Raw genomic sequence first — 17,220 nt, forward strand, 5'->3', positions numbered from 1 at the left:
GTCCATGGGTTAATTTCTGGATTATTACGGGATTGGAAATTTGGAAGGTTTTGTGAGGGAGAGGGGAAAGGAAGGGGAACGAGGGAGAGAGCAGGTGCTTGCGGATTTTTCCACGAGGGGAAAGGTGGGACTTAGACTTTTTTTTCCCATCAAAATCGATTACACAGTGCAGGGATCGAACCAATATTTCGTTCGATTTTTTGTCAGAACAAACCGACGTTACACTACAGATGCTCTAAGGAACCTAACAGTTAAATTACACCTGGTAGTACCATTTTGAGATGTAAGGAAGTGTATTTATTTTGGGGACACAACCCTAGATATCACGTATCACGAATTGGAGGAAGTATTTCACCAAAAGAAACATGTCAATTACCAAGTTCATTCATAATTAGAAGTTACGGGCATAGAAAATGGTCGGTTTATTTTTGCAACAAAAAGAAGTGCTTACGCTGTCACTTGCTCAATTCCCATGTGACCAAAATCTGAAACTCTGAAACCACAAACCAGACTCCACAAGACCACAACTCGTTAATCCCTCGATCTAAAGAAAAAAAAAAAACTCGTTAATCCCTCACGCGGCTTCTCAAATTCGCACGTGACGGCATAAAAAGAAAAAAGAAGAGGAATAATTCGAAGGGAAGAGGAGGAGGATCTCAATATCTCATCCTGCTGCCACTGCTCGACTCCTCCTACCCTCCCCCAAATCCGCGAGCCTCTAGGGTTCGTGGGATCCCCCGGAAATGGATCCGAACCCTAGACTTCTCATCCTACTCGTCCTCCTCGCGTTCTCCGCCACCGTGGTAAGAACAAGAACCCGTGAAAGTTCAGATCTTTGGGCAAAAAATGTTGTTTTTCTTGGACAAATCTTGTGAAAAAAGTTGCTGCTTTTTTTTTTCTGCAGGCGGTCGCCGAGGACGGCGAATCGACGGGGGGATCGAAGGTCTCGCTGGGGCGCCGTGCAGGGGTGAGGAATCTGGCTCTTTCATCATCGCTAAATCTGATTAAAGATGTGTGTTTTTGTGTTTTTTTGTGCTGAAGTGCGAATCTGTGATGGTTTTGGATGATGCGAATTGTTAGGGGTTCTTGCACGGGCTGAAGAAGGAAGCAGTGGTGGAGGGAGACCATGGGGTGGCCCTCGATGAGGTCGGCCCTGGGCTGTTCGATGCGCTCTTCGCGAGTCTCTCGATGATCTTAGTCAGCGAGGTACTTGCTTGGAATGAGCTAGGAGGGGTTGGAGTTTGGGTTCCATATGTAGTTGCTTGGTGCTTGGGGGTTAGTTAGGGTGGCTATGAAGTTTTGATGATGAGAGGGGTATTGATGTTTGGGTTGTATTCATGGTGATGTAGATTGGAGATGAAACCTTTATTATTGCGGCGCTAATGGCAATGCGGCACCCCAAGTCAATCGTTCTGTCTGGTGCGCTATCGGCGCTCTACGTGATGACGGTGAGCTCCTCGAGATCAATTCATTTCATTTATCCTATCCAATGAGTAAAACTTAGTATCATGCTTATACTTGACTTGTTAGATAAAGTTGTAATTTGTAATCCTTCACCCTTAGTATATGTAGGTCCAGAGATAAATTATATGTTACTGCATTGTTTATTTTTGAAGTATGCATTTTCCATAGTTCTGATTAGTGCTATTATGATGGCCTATTGACCTGTGGTGTCTATACTCATGTTTGGTATATGTATATGCCAATTATTTAATTTCATTTAATCTTATAAGAAATTACATGGGTTTGTATATGCTGTTAATATGTATATTTGTTCTCAAGGTACTATCAACTGGACTTGGTAGGATAGTCCCCAACTTGATATCAAGGAAGCACACTAACAGTGCTGCTACAGGTACTTATTTTCTTACTTTGTGAGTTTCCAGGTGTTTGCTTCGGGAGTATGCTAGTTCATGCTTTTCATATCTGTAGTTGTCATGCTGGCATGCTGGCAGTCCTGCCGTTTCTTGTTCTTATAGATAGAGGGATATAATAAGTCAGCTAGTTTCCATCATTATTGCAAACTTCTTACATTATGTGGAATTCAATTAGAAAATTAGGTATCGCGGGCAACTGATTTTATAACATATATCTAATATTCCTGTTCAGATTTCTCAACGCATGCTTCAATATTTCCATGGATGATAGTTTCTACCATAATTCACATGCTGGACAGTTTACATATGAAACAACTTAGGGCCTGTTCACTTTGATGCCAAAAAAAACCTTACCAAATTTTGGCGTTACCAAAATTTTGGCAACTATGCCAAAATTTTGGTAGGATTTCTTATATAGTTACCAAAATTTGGCAGCAAACTAAATGTAGCCACTTTTTTAACAACTTTACCAAAATTTGGTAAGGTTGAAAATGGCATCAAAGTGAACAGGCCCTTATACACTAATATTCCCATTATTTTCTCATAATTTATCTACTCCTTTGTTTCCCTGCTAGTTTTGTACTTGTTCTTTGGACTACGTTTGTTATACATTGCTTGGAAGTCTGACCCAAAGGGATCTCAGAAGAAGGAAATGGAAGAAGTATGTCATCTTTTTATGTACCATTTGCCTGTCATTGTTCATAGTGCAACTCCATTATTCATTTGTTGAGTGTTTGATGCCATGGTCTAACATTAAACATGATGTGCTATTATCTTGACTTTTGTTTTGGTATTTGCACTATTGTAGCTGGTATTGGATTGCCCATGCGAACACAGAACCTGCACACCTGCAATGAGATACTCGAGGAACGAACAGACTTTTGGTGCTGTGGAATCTCTGCAACTTTGGTTCTTCTCATTGTGAAAGGGAAAAAGGAAATAACCACGAAACTCTTGCATGAGCTCCATGATCAATTGACGGCGTGTGCCATCCCACACATCCCGATCATGGCGTGTGACACAACTGGATGTGCGTGCCACGACCAGGACGTGTGGGATGGCACATGTTGTCAACCAATCATGGTGCACATGCAGGGGCTTTGTTGCTTTGTGATTATTTCCTTTTTTTTTCTTAATTTGCAATGAGAAGAATCAAAAGGCTGCAGCAATTACGTGGAGCCAAAATCCTCTGTTCATTTCCTCCTCGAGTGTTTGATTGCGAGTCTGCAGATTCCGTGTTTGTGGGAAATTCGATGGATGGTACCATCGGTTCCAGAACTAGCATTGTGCCCAGGTGTTGTGACAAATGCGATATAAATACTGTAAGATCTGAAGTCAAAAGCACGAAAAGTAATTATGCTTGAATCTAAAAATTGTATACATGACTACGTATTAATCAATAACCTAAATACAAACCTGTGCAAACTATGCAAAGTTCTCATACAACATGTTGCCAACAATACAAATATATGCATATATCTAGCCACACAAGATCTAGTGTGGGGGATGGATGTTAGAGCACCCAATAGCACAACTCTTATTAAAAGAGTAAAGATTAAAACGTCCAGAGTCCACTTGCTGACAGAAAAGAACGGAAGGAAGAACTACAAATGAACTATTGACCAGCCTAAATCATCACTTTAGGAACATGAGTCCTTCTTTTCATCAGTAGCTAAGATAAATAAATAGCATGATACTTTGTTCCTTCAAAACTGGCAGACGGGCATATGCTAAAATGTCTAATAGTAATTCTGATGCCTTAGCATTAACTGAAGTTTTTGTAAGTTACCCATTTCCTAATAGGCTTTGGACTTGGTTTGACTTAGTTTTTGATAGATCGGATTCATTTAAGTGCAGATTGACTAGCTGCGGCTTTTGAAGTGTATGCGTTCAAAATGACTGCTAATCTTATAAAGGTTTATGCATGTCTGGACAGGTGGAAGAGAAGCTTGAGTCAGGTCAAGGAAAATCAACCCTTCGCCGGTTCTTTGGAAGATTTTGTACACCGATCTTTTTGGAGGTCATCTTTTGTCACCTTATAAATGTTTGTTAAATGTTCCAAACTGGGACTGCATGCGTATTCAGTACTTATATTCAGATGTTAAATGTGTTGTACAATAGCGCCTTATTATTGTTGCTGTGTTATATTTGACTTGAATATTAGTTCTCTTTTGGTAAGTAGTTATCTATAATATGCTTTTTCTGATGAGACACTCTTTGAAATTGCACCTCATAATTTTTTTCTCTTCCCGCAGGCTTTTATCTTAACCTTCTTAGCTGAATGGGGCGACCGAAGCCAAATAGCAACTATTGCGGTAGTGCTACCACTCAACTAGCAGCACATTTTTTTTTCTATTTCTTAACCGAGTTAACTCTAGCTATAAGCACCCAAAACTGCTGATATAATTGATCTATTTCATTTATTTTACTGAGTGATGTGATAACATACAAGAAGATGAATCTTCCAGGCCCAAATATATGATTTAATATTTTGCTCTTATGTTACCTTGCAGCTTGCAACCCACAAGAATGCAATCGGAGTAGCAGTTGGAGCATCATTGGGCCACACTGTCTGCACATCACTTGCAGTCATAGGTGGGAGCATGTTGGCATCCAAGATTTCACAACGGACAGTTGCAACAATCGGAGGTGTTCTCTTCTTGGGGTTCTCCGTGTCATCGTACTTCTATCCCCCACTATGATTAACAGCATTAACAGCTCCTTACTCTTGCTTGATACCCTTTGGTCACCCTGCTCCCTGTGTTGAGCAAATGAGTAGAGGAATTAAATTGATTCTTTGGGCACCTCTACGCTACGATTCGCAATTCATGTATAGCCCTTGCAAATGAAATTGTTCCTGACCATGCTACTTCACTTCAGTCTATAGCAGAAACCGTCTCGATGATGAAATCATGTCTGATTTTTTGCTTGGTTGTACCTGACATCTAACTTATACAATATATATACACTATGTTATTCAAGGTTCCTTGCGTATAGAATATTATTCTGGTACCATATTCTATCTACTGTTGTCCATTTTCTTTCAGCTATACAAAGTTTAGGATGAAAAAGAGGTGAGAATAAATCAAACCATAAATTCACCTTTTGGAACTTAATAATCTGGACCTGCTACAGCTTTGCACAGTTGTACCCCAGGCTTATACCAGGACATTTTGTATGGATTTAATGTTGATTGAATGGCACATTTATCTTATTTGAGTTATGATCACCGCAAGTTCTCATATGCATATATTTGTACCAGTGGTCATTCCGGTCCCCACAGTTATAAGAGGTTACAATAAAGTCCATCCATCATGGTTTGCTGGTGACTAAATGTTTGATAACATTTATTTTTTGGAGGGAATGTCTGGTGACATCGATCTTTGCAAGAACACCAACTAATTGGCATGATGCGATTGTGAGACCCAGCAAATCCAACCTTTGCATTGAAGTTTGGTAGAAATCTATTTATTCTTGCTTTGTGCTAAAAAAATGCTTGTAATTAGCATCGTTTTGATGTGGTACAAGATTATGCAACAAACTACTTTGAGAGAAATTTATGAAATAAATCTTGGATTACTCTTTATTTCCTCATTGCTGCACTCATTAGTTGCAATGGAAATTGTACCTTTAAGATGGTAGTATGAGAAAATAAACAAAATTATATAGCCACAACCAAATTTAGATTATAGTTTTTAACTTTAAATTAACTTAAGTGTTTTTCATTACATTATAAAAGTTTAAGCTAAAATCATTGCTTTGGTCATGTATCTCTGCTTGTAAGTTACAGCCAGAAAAAGCTCAGTAATATCACTGATAGATTTTTTTTATGTTAATAACAATAAATACTTCACTTATGATAGATCGCTATAAACATGAGAACAATTCTTACATAGGGAAGAAATAAGATGTACGTACAATGGTGGAGTTGTGAGCCTTTTTTTTTAGAGTAAGTAATAGTAAGTTTTAAATCCTGGTAGCTATAGTTACGTGGTACACTTTCAATAGCTTCTGTTTCCTGTCTTTTATATAACTGAAAAAAAATAAAATCATACGCTAACAACAATACACAAATCTACAACCATCATCAGCTGTCAACGTTGATGTGCATGAAATTCAATCGGCACATCGATCAGCAGTTGATTTTGGATATTCTGTTGACAGGTTTGAGAAAGACACAACGACAACATGCAACACCACCGTATAGAAACAACGCTATACGGATTTTCACCAATCGTAGATGGAGATTTAGCAGTAGGTGTTATCTCTATATTTAGGATGATGTTCTTAACTTAGGGTGTGTTCTTTTCTCCCATTTTTCAACTTTTACTCTCCCATTTTCTGATTATATGTTTTCCGAACTACTAAACGATATGTTTTTTAAAAGAAGCTTTCTACAGAAAAGTTGCTTCAAAAAAAAGCATAATAATCCATTTATCAAGTTTTGAAGCTAATGATACGCTATTCCGTTGCTTCGTTTTGCATGCCGAGGAGAAATAATTTCTAAACCGCTCTACGAACAACAAAGTAGCTTTCTTCTGTTTAGTCAAGTTATACTTTGTAATTTATAGTCCATCGACCTACAAACTTCAACTTTTTATAATAATTGGTTGTAGATTCTTTCAAAGCAAACGCAGAAACGAATTTCATCATCTTTGAAGAAAACATCACCCACAAATCTGCATCGAGATTCGTGCACATAAGCCTACAGGGGGCGAGGAGCCAATCCCGCGGCGACAGGTGGCAATGGCACGCCCAAGTGGAAAATAGTGGATGCACCGTACCGCCCGGTCCGTCCGTGTGGCAGCACAGCAGGCAATAATAACCAAACTGATACCGGCAGCTACCGCACCTTCCTTTTGTTTTTCCATCCATCCATCCAGATAACCACCATAACCACCTCCATTTCCTCCCTCCCTCTCTCACTCACTGCCTTCCCTTGTACTCCACACTCTCCTCTCTCTCTCTCTCTCTCTCTCTATACATACTTAACAATGTGGCCATGGCGACCAAACGAAGGCAGGCCAGGCACCACCATTCTGCAGTTGCGTCCATCTCTCACAGCTCTCTCTCTCTCTCTCTCTCTCTCTTTCCCTGAGCATTTTCTAGAGTGTTTCTGGCAACGATGACACCGATCTCCGAGCAGCAGCCCAGCAGCAAGGAGGTGCAAAGAGGACAAGCTGCTGCTGAAACGAGCCATTGCAGATCAGCTCCAGTTCTTCCTGCAGGTGAAATGCATGTTCTTCAGCATTTGTATACTGTCCATTTCTTGTTAATTATCATGGTTCATGGATATGGTCATATTCGTCGGGCGACACAGCAGTGACTGCCATGTGGGTCCGGGAATGTAATTGGCGTATTTTTAAGTAAATGTTAGGAGGTTCTATTTTTTTTCACCTCTTTTTTCTATAGAGGTAAATTAATTGGTACGATTGATAGGCTTTTTTTTTTTTCTCATATCATTTTTATATGCGTATCTTTATTTATTTTAGGCGCTATGCGGGACGAGGAATCGACATTCGGGAAGGCGAAGAGCGCGGACCAGGAGGAGAGCCAGCAGGCGGCGAGGCGCGACTTCCTCGCGGGGATCCGGAAGCTCATCAAGAGCTTCAAGAGCCTGTCCCACATCTTCGAGGTGTACAAGGAGGACGACGAGGACGAGGACGAGGACAGCATGAACATAGAGATCGGGTTCCCCACGGACGTGCAGCATGTGGCACACATCGGGCTGGACGGGTCCAGCAGCATGTCGAGCCTGAGGGGCCTGCAGGAGGAGGCCAGGGAGCTGCTCTCCATGTCCAGCCTCACCATGGAGCAGTTCGAGTTCGCCATGGCCTCACTGGCTGCTCACAAGGACCCCAAAATGGTGGTAGATAGAGTTGCCCCCAATTAGTTTACTAGGATGCCATAATATATATAGTTTATGCTTGCGATCATGGTTAATTTGTGCTGTAATTCTCTTGGGTACTTCTTTCTCTTTTTTTTTTTTTTGTATTATGATGCTCTTATTTTTGTTCTCTTTTTTTTGTTCATGCCCTGTGCTACTTTGTATGGAGTTCAGAATTTTAATTGATTCGTGATGTGACTAGGTTCCATTGGTTTGGGACTATAGGCCGATGAAATGTTTGCTTATATATAGTGTATATATATGATAGCACAACAATGTTTAGAGAAAATAAATGGATGCGGTAAAGATTACGAAATAGTATGAAAATAGATACTAAAAGAACCCCACAAAAAATGAGAGAACATGTGCAATCTTCTTTGATGGTATCACCTATCTGTCCTTGCTAGGCCCTATTTGGAACATTGCCAAAATATCGTGCAGATTCATGTAGGAAATAATTCTGTTAAGTTTGGATGCAACAGCCATGAGTATTGTCACATAGGAGTACCAGTCAGTAGTGTTGCAATCATATACAGTATACAAAAAATCCATTTCAGTACATGTGTAACTTAATTTCCCCAGTACTGCAGTACTACTAGTAGAAGCAGCAGCAGACAACCCTGGAAGTTGTCTGAAGAAACAAGTACACTGCACTATCTGCAACAAGAGAATACCTGATGATGATATATAAGCAAATAAAAATTACTAGATGAATGATAGTAGTTTCCATACTTGTCCAATCACATGTGCAGGAATTAATGAAAAAGGAAAAATCAAGACCACTGCATCTGTCACAAAGATGTACTAGCTCACACGATTTCTCAGTATATATACTTGCACCAGTTGACAGCCTTGGCCTTTGGGTAAATCTAATTTTCAGAGTGGGACACCAACAGTTGCTTGCTTTGGAGAATACATGCTGATGATGATGGACGCACATGCATACACCAGAATCAACTCCTTGGTATCCAGAAGAATTCAAGAGTCAATGCATATACAATACTACCAAATTAGTTTTATTAGATCTAACATTAAATACATTTTGATTGTATATTTATTTTGTGTTGAAAATGTTGGTATGTTTTTCTATAAACTTGATCATACACAAAGAAGTTCTCGTTCAAAAAAAAAGTACACATTGAAGTTTAACCAGGAAAAAAACAAAGCATCTTAGAATATGAAATAGAGGAAGTAAATGATTCCATCTAACAGAAAAGACACCTGATTACGCGGCAGTCCTTGGAGAACAGCATACTATAAAATGACAGATGGAACAATACCAGGGATAGGTGCCCAGTACAAAGAAACTTTGATCAAAATGACAATATGCATATGCTTGTACTTCTTTGGATCACCATGTGTCACCAGTACACTTAGAACTCATTGTCAAATCGCATCGCCCAGTCTTTATTTACCAACCGATGCATCAGACGAAGAAGTCGGTACAAACATCTGAAATGCTCTGTTTTGTTTTGTTTCAATCAAAATCCCAAATGCACAGCCCCATGTTAACAGAACTCTTGTTTGCTGTAGTGATCTGGTACAAGAACAGCTTCTTGATCAATTTCATGCTGAGATGGATCCCTCAATACGAAGGCTGTGTGTATAAAACATCCAAGACACAGGTCAACAGAAACCCAAAAAGAATAAATAGCTTGATTTGTGGAATATTTATTCATTACATGCAAACACCTACCGAACGAAATGACAACTACATCCTTCATTTAATCGCTGTTTTAACATTTTTCCAAACTTTGTCATAACACGATTCATACAAAGCTAAACTTTATACATTCAATGAGCCATGACAAATGTGAATTTAACAATGTTTCTGAACTCCAAGCAAATTTATGACAAATTGATTCTGCACTGATTTAAGTTTTGCAAAATAAATGTGCTCTCTACAGACACCCACTAATTGACCTAACCACAATGACACCTACTGGGCAAACTTTCAGTTCATGGACCATAATAGTAGGATTTTTTTTTTTTTTTTTTTTTTGCAATTTGAGTATGGTTCTATATCCGAATGTGCAATATGATAATTGGGTTTTCTGAAGATGAATTCTCAAATATTAAATCGGAAATTTGTACTCTACATGAATTATACCAATGAAATCTGTGTTAGAAAAATGAGTTCAGGAGTATTCTTGATGCTCAGGACATAGTTTCATGTGTATAATCTCTAGGAAAAGGAACCTACCTAAGATCTTATTGCCTGTCTTTTATCCACATTGTCTTTCTGTATGTACAATTTGGCTCCTCAATGATCAGTGCATGATGCTACAGAATAATTTCATGCATGCCCACAAAATACACATATTTGTAATATATGCTCTTTACCTTCATTAACAAATATAACTGTGAGGAGATAATTGTTTCACAGAACCACTCAATCAAAATTAATTACTTGTGTCACATCAAATAAGTGGACCATGTCCAATGCATTCTAAATGCCAATTTGTCTGTTGTACCCTTTTTTCAGCAAAGCCAGTTTCTGATGTTCAGTGTGTCAAATTATGGTCATATCAATAAATCATGCATTTATATGTCCAATCACAAACAACACATAAAGAGAAGGCAACAAATATGCAACACATTAACATTAAGGTACATAATTAATTTATTTAAAAGATACAGGCTAAATCAAAGATAATGATCATCACAAACGCTGTAGATCTATGCTAAGAAATGAAATAATTAAGTGCACATGATTTCAGTAGTACCTCATGGGGAATTCTATGCTGAGGCATATAATCAAACCTGATCATCCTCTGTTTCCACCTTGGATCATTGGAAAGCAATGTCACTTTTCAATCATGTGTACATGTAGTTGTAACATCAAACTCCCTAATCTGCACAGGTCTTCTGAGGAGTGGACCCATTTACGCATAGAACCTCACTTGCACATCCATCCTCGCTTTACGCATAGAACCTGGAGATGTTATGGTTGGGACGCACGGATTTATATGATGGCATTAATCTGTGTAAACTCTCCATGATAGTCTAATTCCACCACAATCACACAAGATAGGCCACAAGGGCCTCTACTACAGGCCAGGGTATTACATGAACCCCCATGATCACTCCCAAAATCCCTTCCAAGGAGCAGGCTCGCTTAGGAATAGCACCGCATTTACCTTTCATCCTTGCTTCATGTAAAAGGAGTAAGGAACCCATAGGTATTAAGGTTGAAGTCTAGTACTCTAGTTTATATGTTAGCTTTAACTTATCCAAACACTCCATATGAGACTAATCCACCAACACAGCAAGATGAGCCACATGGCCCTCCTCTACTACTAGAAGGCCAGGGGATTATGACACATCCTTCCTAGCACCCAGGATAGTTTGATTAGGTTATGAACTACAGTTTCCTTTCACTAAAACTTGTTACCCTTCATCTTTTGCTTCTTTATACACTGCCCCACACCCACCAATTACCTTCAACAAAATTAACTATAAACAACAAAAAATAATATAGTTATAGTTATAAACTTGTTGCCCTTCATCTTTTGCTTCTTTATACACTGCCCCCACCCCACCAATTACCTTCAACAAAACTAACTATAAACAATAAAAAATAATATAGTTATAGTCCACAATAATATAATACCAAAGTTCACAACAAAAAACTAGTAGAGGTGCTTTTTATATGCTAGGGGCATTTTATTCCACCTTCATAAGATTTTTTTTAGGCTTTCCAAAATGGGGAAAACATTAATTTTATGCCTCTAAACCTTGATTAACAATATTTCATTGAATATACTCCTTGTTTCCCCCATAACCTATTGATAACTTAACGTTGTTGATTCTCTTCTCCCGCAATTCCAAGTTGTATTGTCCAAGTGGCATGCCTATATTTGGTGAGAATGGCTGAAATGCCACTCCCTTTCTCCATTGGTCACAATCACAAACCTCAATACCCTTTCCCTACCGCCTAGAGATGGCAATGGGAACCCGATCACCAATTCCCCGCTGTGAATTCACATATTAGGGGATGGGGATGGTTGATACCTACCATCCATGGGGAATCAAATGGTAAAAAAACCATCACCATCGGGGATGGCAGTGGCGGGGACGACGCTCCACCCCCCGTCCTCGTCCCCCGCAGTAACTCGCATTTATTGTACCTAGGGACCAATTTTAGACTATTTCAGTAGATATAACTTGCCTGGCCCATAAAATTAAGGCCCAATGATCATGTATATAACTTCCTAACCCTAGACCGGTCAACCCTTAGTTTTCAACTCATTCCCCATCTCCACATCCATCGGACAGGCTGTCCACTGTGCTGCCGCCCAACCGTTGCCGTTCAAGTGCGCTCACGTGGCGTCGTCTCCTTTTCCTCGCGCGCAGCCCCACCTCCAGCCGTCCTCGTGTGCGGCGCCACAGCTAGGAGCACGAGCGCCGCCCTCGTACATTGCTAGCACGTCGCTTGCCGGCTCTAGCTGTCCTCGCATGCGGTGCTGCGGCAAGGAGCACGAGCGCCCTCCTCGTCCATCACCAGCACGCCGTCCGCCGCCAGCCGCCACCCGACCGTTTCTCTCCCCTACTAGCTGTTGACCATGGCTTCGGCCTTCCCCGTAAGTTCTGACGGCGACGAAGCAAGGTGAGCACACGCGGGGATGAGGGTAACCACGGGAATAAAATCATAGTGCAAGGGGCGGGGATGGATAAAATATAGCCCCGTCGTGGTTGGCAGGGGCGGGTATGATGAAATTTTAACACTGCAGGCCCAAAGACATGGTTGTGACCCCGAACGGTGAATTCGTTGCGATCTCTACTACCACCACAAGTCCATGATCTCCTTTTTCCCTTCTAAATCTCTAGCATCTTTCAATGCCAATCCATGACTACCAAGAAAAACTTATTGGATGTATTGTACCTATAAAGGGGCATAGTCATGGAGCTAGAGTTTGCCAATGAGGAGCTAGGGTGCCCATGCGTGCCATTAGACACATTTAGCACATGTAGATATGACTACACTACCATGGAATTAATTCAATCCCTTGATCATTAGGAAGATCAATTAACCCCATATGTAAATGTTGATCAATCCACCTATTTCTCTTGGTTTGATTTGATTGATTGTGATCGATTAGTTAGTCCATTGTGTCGCATCGCCATGGATTGTCAAATTCTTCGAAAATTAAAGGAAATGTGAGGATGCAATACATTGCTCTATAAAATATTGTTTTTTTTTATTTATGTGTTGCTAAGAGAAGGGAATTTGTCCATTTCATGTTTCGGGCTCCAAAAAAAGGGTGTGGAAACAAATAGAAACTCTTGAATGGAAATTGAAAAGAAATGTAGCCTAAGTGATTTCACTAACTTGATCATACAATGTTTATTTCTTAAGACATGAGGTATCCAAATCAATATATGTAGTTGGTGTCATGGAGAAGTAATATTGTGAAATTGTTGTACTTTCCTTAACCTAATGCCTTGGAAAAGGCAAGGAACACATGATAATGGCTCCAAAATAAAATAAGGAATATAGTGGGCATGGGCAAGGTGTTAGGAATTGTTTGATGGGTCACTACGGAATTTTTCTTTCAAAAGAGTTAATTGTGTTACTGGTGCCATAAACAACCTTGTCTCTATTACTGCAGGGGAAAACTGTATAATTTGCATTATAAATTTCCCTTATCACCTGTAACAGTAGTAGAATTTATTCTGAAATAAATACAGTATTAATATTGAACTCATGACCTTCTGGGAAAAGAATACTTAACAAGCTGGACTAAGCAACTCAACCAACCACATAACCTACTTGAGGTTACAATAGTGCTTAATCTGTCAAAAACATATGAAAGTATGTCCCCTTAAATAAAGAAGTGCCTATGAACTATATTTTAGGTTATTTAAGAAGCGTAATAAAACAATATTCGTAGAAGTGTAATGACTTTTCTTTTCTCAAGGAAAAAAAAAATCTAACTGCCAAATAAAAGTGTGCAAAACAGTGTCAATGATAAAATCATCAAGGCGTCCTGCGGAATGCAGGAAAGGTTGAGAATAGAATTCTGAAAACTTTACATTGGAAGTTACAAGACTAGACCAAGCAAAAAAGTTGGAAATCAAAACTGTACATTTCCAACGAAGTCAGAATAACAATCCAAAGAAAAAGAAGAATTTGGAGTGCACCGAGGTGTCAAGAATTTGTCAAAGCAAAAGGGGCACAACTTGTTAGCAGGCTATCCTCACAATTCAGTTTGCCTCTACACCATACGGAGTACTTAATTTCCTATCTTATTTGTTTCCAGTTTGGAGTTGAGATAATATCGCCAATGGATACAATATCTAAATATAATTAATATTAAAATTCAATTGATTATTTATGATTGACTATTAGGATCAAATGTAACTAGATTCATCCTTTCTATTTATCCTATCACAAAAATCGACAGCAAATAATTGTTTACCATGTTTTTTTTTAAAAAAAGAAACAATAATGATCCTTCCCCAATAAAATGCTGAAAAAGTTCCATAGAAGGTACGATAATGCTAATTTTGTAGAGCAAGTTGCTTTAACTCAATCTCATAAATCAATTATGTTAGGGCAATATAATTGAATTTGGGTTCTCAATTGTGTCAATCTTATTGGATTCAAGAGTAAATATTAGAATAATATGGAAAACGTCTTTTTCTCCATTGTATCATTTCCGTAAGGGTGATGACAAAAGAAAACTTATGTGGGCCTAATTGTACAATGTTTTAATGCATTACATTTTGACCTTGCCTATCTCCATGGAAGTGGTTGAACAGTGAAGAACCATACTAATTTAAAGATCAACCTTTTCAAAGTCCAAGATCTAAGTGTTGTACATTGTGCATGTACATGTTGTATGCTCAGTATGGATTAAAAAAACAGTATGCCATGATCACATAAGTGCAGAGTTACTGCAACAGCAGTCACACATACCATGAAGAGCCAAAACAAAATTTATCTCGTCCCAAATACAAACTAAAGTTGGTTCAAAATGGCAAAGCAAATTATAATTCGTACTCCCGCCTATGATTCCAAATGTTGAAGTTGTGCATGCACAAGAACTAAGAAATGTGTGCTAAAATAAACTTGTTTCCCTGCAGTTATTATCCATTGGAAATGAAATGATACACCATTTTCTATACATCAGAGTGGTAGTGATCTCAATTAGCAAATGTAAGAGGAAAAATTGGGTACAAGTGCAGAATCAAAAGTCCTATATCGTCTTATATCTAAAGAAGTGTAAATAACTCCAAAATGACCTATATTTAGAAACGGATGGAGTACTAAATTCATATAGTCCCAGAATAACCAGCACTGAGCCACTAATGATGGAGCAGTACTGCATTAATTACTCTGCAAGTTTAGTTGAGTTAGCAGAGAGTGCCTAGGAGTCTGATCATAACCTTAAAATTTCATGTGGTCCTGCACTTGCCTAATACTAGTACTAGTACTAATGCATGCAACAATATAATGTAAACGATGAGTTCAGTAGATAAAATACTGAACAAAGTTCGCATGAAAGTAATTAGGGGAAATTATGCCATCAAGTTCTTAACAAAAAATAGCGAAATATTTATCTTATGAATCTGTAAAACTAAGGTGATGGACATGATTTATAAGCTCCATTTTGCTCCAAACGAACTAATAAATAGTATATGCACATAAGCAACCTTTCTCAAAGAAAAAAAGATTACTGATGTGGAAAGGTCAACAGAGAAAAACAAATCGTGTGGAGAAGTCTTCAAAGAATTTTCATGCGAAAAGGCTCACTAAAGATGAAGGAAACAAAACCATATGCATGCATATGCGGTTGAAATTGATTAGTCACAACAGCATAAACAATAAGAGAACATTTAGGGGATGGGGGTACATATAACTATATATAGCTAAGTATGGTGAATTGGTGATTGAGTTGAGTAAGTATACTCACCAGTGAGACTGAGAGGAGAAGCTGAGCTTGTGCATGCGAGCGAGAGCATATATGTGTGTATGGCAGTGACAACGGGAGAAAGCACGCAGGTACGCCGCCGCGGGCCGGCTCACCGTGACCGCCGCACCGGCGTGCTCTCTCTCGTTGTCACCGCCGGCCGGCGAGCAAACTAACCAACCAAATCTTCGTCGGCTGGCCGGGCAAGAAATCAACCTGAACCTGAACCAGCAGAATCAAACCGAAATTTATTGGATTAGACAAGATCAGCTCCCTCTGAATCAAGATCGAAAAGAGACGCAGATGTGTCCTCTCTTCTCTCCCTCTGAATCAAGCAGCGCAATATTACATGGAGAACGGATCGATATGCGGCCATGAAACCAAGATCCAAGATTTTTTTGCCTTAATTTAATGCCTTTGCAAGAAAACAGGAAGAACAGCTCGAGAAAAGAAAAGAACCAAAACCAGCATGCATGAAATCTGAAAGAAAAAAAAAAAGATCAGTAGCAGACTACTACTCCGTAGCTACTCTAGCAAGTAGTAATAGCAACCAAGAAAACCCGTAAACGACGACCACGGACATGAAGGAAGAAGGCGAAGTTAGAAGTTAGAACAAGGGTTGTTTTTTTTTCATTTCACCTGAGGTAGAAGAAGAGTAGATCCTCGCGCCATGGACGAGCGAGGTTGGATCGATCAGAAGATTGAAGACAGGAAGCTTCGAGGTATACTTCAACAATATACTAGAGGATGAGGAGGAGAAGAAGAAGGAGGCAGCGTGTCGTCGCCTCGGCGCCTGGGAAAAAGCTACTCCTACTACTACTACTAGCTGGACTACTCCAGTAGCTTAGCTCTCTCTCATCAGTTGGCTCCTCGATCGGCGAGTGTGTTGCGTTGTGCGGTGAGCTGCTGATGGTGTGGCTTTATCGTCAGCCTCCTGCTCGTCCTGTTACTCTTGTGCGGTACGGAGTGAAATTGTTATTTGTTACTAGTACAACTAGAATGTCATTAAAGTTGAGAAATTTTGACATAGCACGGAAAAAAAACTGGTATTAAAAAAATAGCATAAATATTTCTTCTTTTTGACCAAAATTAGATGGCACTTGTTTTTCTTTGATTAATATCACTGCCCGTCACATTTATCATCCAGACATTGTTTAGCCATGATTTAAGACGTGAAAAGATGATTTTGTTCTTTATTCTTACCAAACTTGATCTTGGGCTCCTTGGCTATTCGGCTTGGCTTGAATCCTGATGGACAGCGAGGGTGAGTGGGCGTGGGTGCGATGGCTGGTGGAGGTGGGACGCCGTGGCGGCGGTGGCAGAGGAGGAGGAGGTACGTCTGATGGAGGTCGTGCTCCTAAAAGAAAGGGCGGCAGCGGTAGCTACTTTCAGGGCATCGCACGTCGTGGAAAAGGACGATGACAACGGCAATTTTGCAAGCAGTGATGGTTTCTTGCTAGGCGCTGTGGTGCGACAATGACGGCTGCTTGCGGGTTGCTCGACCGCACGTGGCGGCGAGGCATTGCGGATTGGTCAGCGA

General features: G+C 39.7%; 2 protein-coding genes and 1 long non-coding RNA gene across 5 annotated transcripts; 2 read left to right on the plus strand and 1 right to left on the minus strand.

Annotated features, from left to right (window-relative positions):
• Nucleotides 1-598: 598 nt before the first annotated feature.
• LOC127755089 (GDT1-like protein 3) lies at nucleotides 599-4,858 on the plus strand. Its single transcript, XM_052280728.1, has 9 exons — nucleotides 599-803; nucleotides 905-967; nucleotides 1,081-1,206; nucleotides 1,350-1,448; nucleotides 1,783-1,855; nucleotides 2,453-2,538; nucleotides 3,814-3,897; nucleotides 4,133-4,192; nucleotides 4,391-4,858. Exons 1-9 carry the CDS (start codon nucleotides 744-746, stop codon nucleotides 4,577-4,579), a joined length of 840 nt encoding a protein of 279 aa, XP_052136688.1. The 5' UTR covers nucleotides 599-743; the 3' UTR covers nucleotides 4,580-4,858.
• A 1,917-nt stretch (nucleotides 4,859-6,775) lies between these two features.
• Nucleotides 6,776-8,095, plus strand: LOC127754429 (uncharacterized). The gene is made up of 2 exons (XM_052279954.1): nucleotides 6,776-7,105; nucleotides 7,370-8,095. The coding sequence occupies exons 1-2, from the start codon at nucleotides 7,003-7,005 to the stop codon at nucleotides 7,768-7,770; spliced, it is 504 nt and encodes a 167-aa protein (XP_052135914.1). The 5' UTR covers nucleotides 6,776-7,002; the 3' UTR covers nucleotides 7,771-8,095.
• Nucleotides 8,096-8,135: 40 nt separating this feature from the next.
• LOC127754430 (uncharacterized) lies at nucleotides 8,136-16,593 on the minus strand. 3 transcript variants are annotated; one of them, XR_008012827.1, is made up of 3 exons: nucleotides 16,320-16,580; nucleotides 8,986-15,902; nucleotides 8,136-8,724 (listed from the first exon to the last, which is right to left on the minus strand). It is a non-coding gene; the product is annotated as an uncharacterized LOC127754430 (long non-coding RNA). The 3 variants fall into 3 exon arrangements; XR_008012828.1 differs by lacking the exon at nucleotides 8,136-8,724 and having other exon boundaries at nucleotides 8,882-10,699; nucleotides 15,684-15,902; nucleotides 16,320-16,582; XR_008012826.1 differs by lacking the exon at nucleotides 8,136-8,724 and having other exon boundaries at nucleotides 8,882-15,902; nucleotides 16,320-16,593.
• Nucleotides 16,594-17,220: the final 627 nt, after the last annotated feature.

Source organism: Oryza glaberrima, chromosome 11 (genome assembly GCF_000147395.1).
Source record: "Oryza glaberrima chromosome 11, OglaRS2, whole genome shotgun sequence".
NCBI classification, from domain to species: domain Eukaryota; kingdom Viridiplantae; phylum Streptophyta; class Magnoliopsida; order Poales; family Poaceae; genus Oryza; species Oryza glaberrima.

What these genes read in the sequence shown, in the direction of transcription:
- LOC127755089 (XM_052280728.1), top strand. Translation starts at nt 744, where the DNA reads ATGGATCCGAACCCTAGACTTCTCATCCTACTCGTCCTCCTCGCGTTC. An exon ending in CGCTGGGGCGCCGTGCAGGG is followed by an intron (nt 968 to 1,080) that starts GTGAGGAATCTG and finishes GCGAATTGTTAG; the next exon opens with GGGTTCTTGCACGGGCTGAA. An exon ending in CACTAACAGTGCTGCTACAG is followed by an intron (nt 1,856 to 2,452) that starts GTACTTATTTTC and finishes TTTCCCTGCTAG; the next exon opens with TTTTGTACTTGTTCTTTGGA.
- LOC127754429 (XM_052279954.1), top strand. Translation starts at nt 7,003, where the DNA reads ATGACACCGATCTCCGAGCAGCAGCCCAGCAGCAAGGAGGTGCAAAGA. An exon ending in AGCTCCAGTTCTTCCTGCAG is followed by an intron (nt 7,106 to 7,369) that starts GTGAAATGCATG and finishes TATTTATTTTAG; the next exon opens with GCGCTATGCGGGACGAGGAA.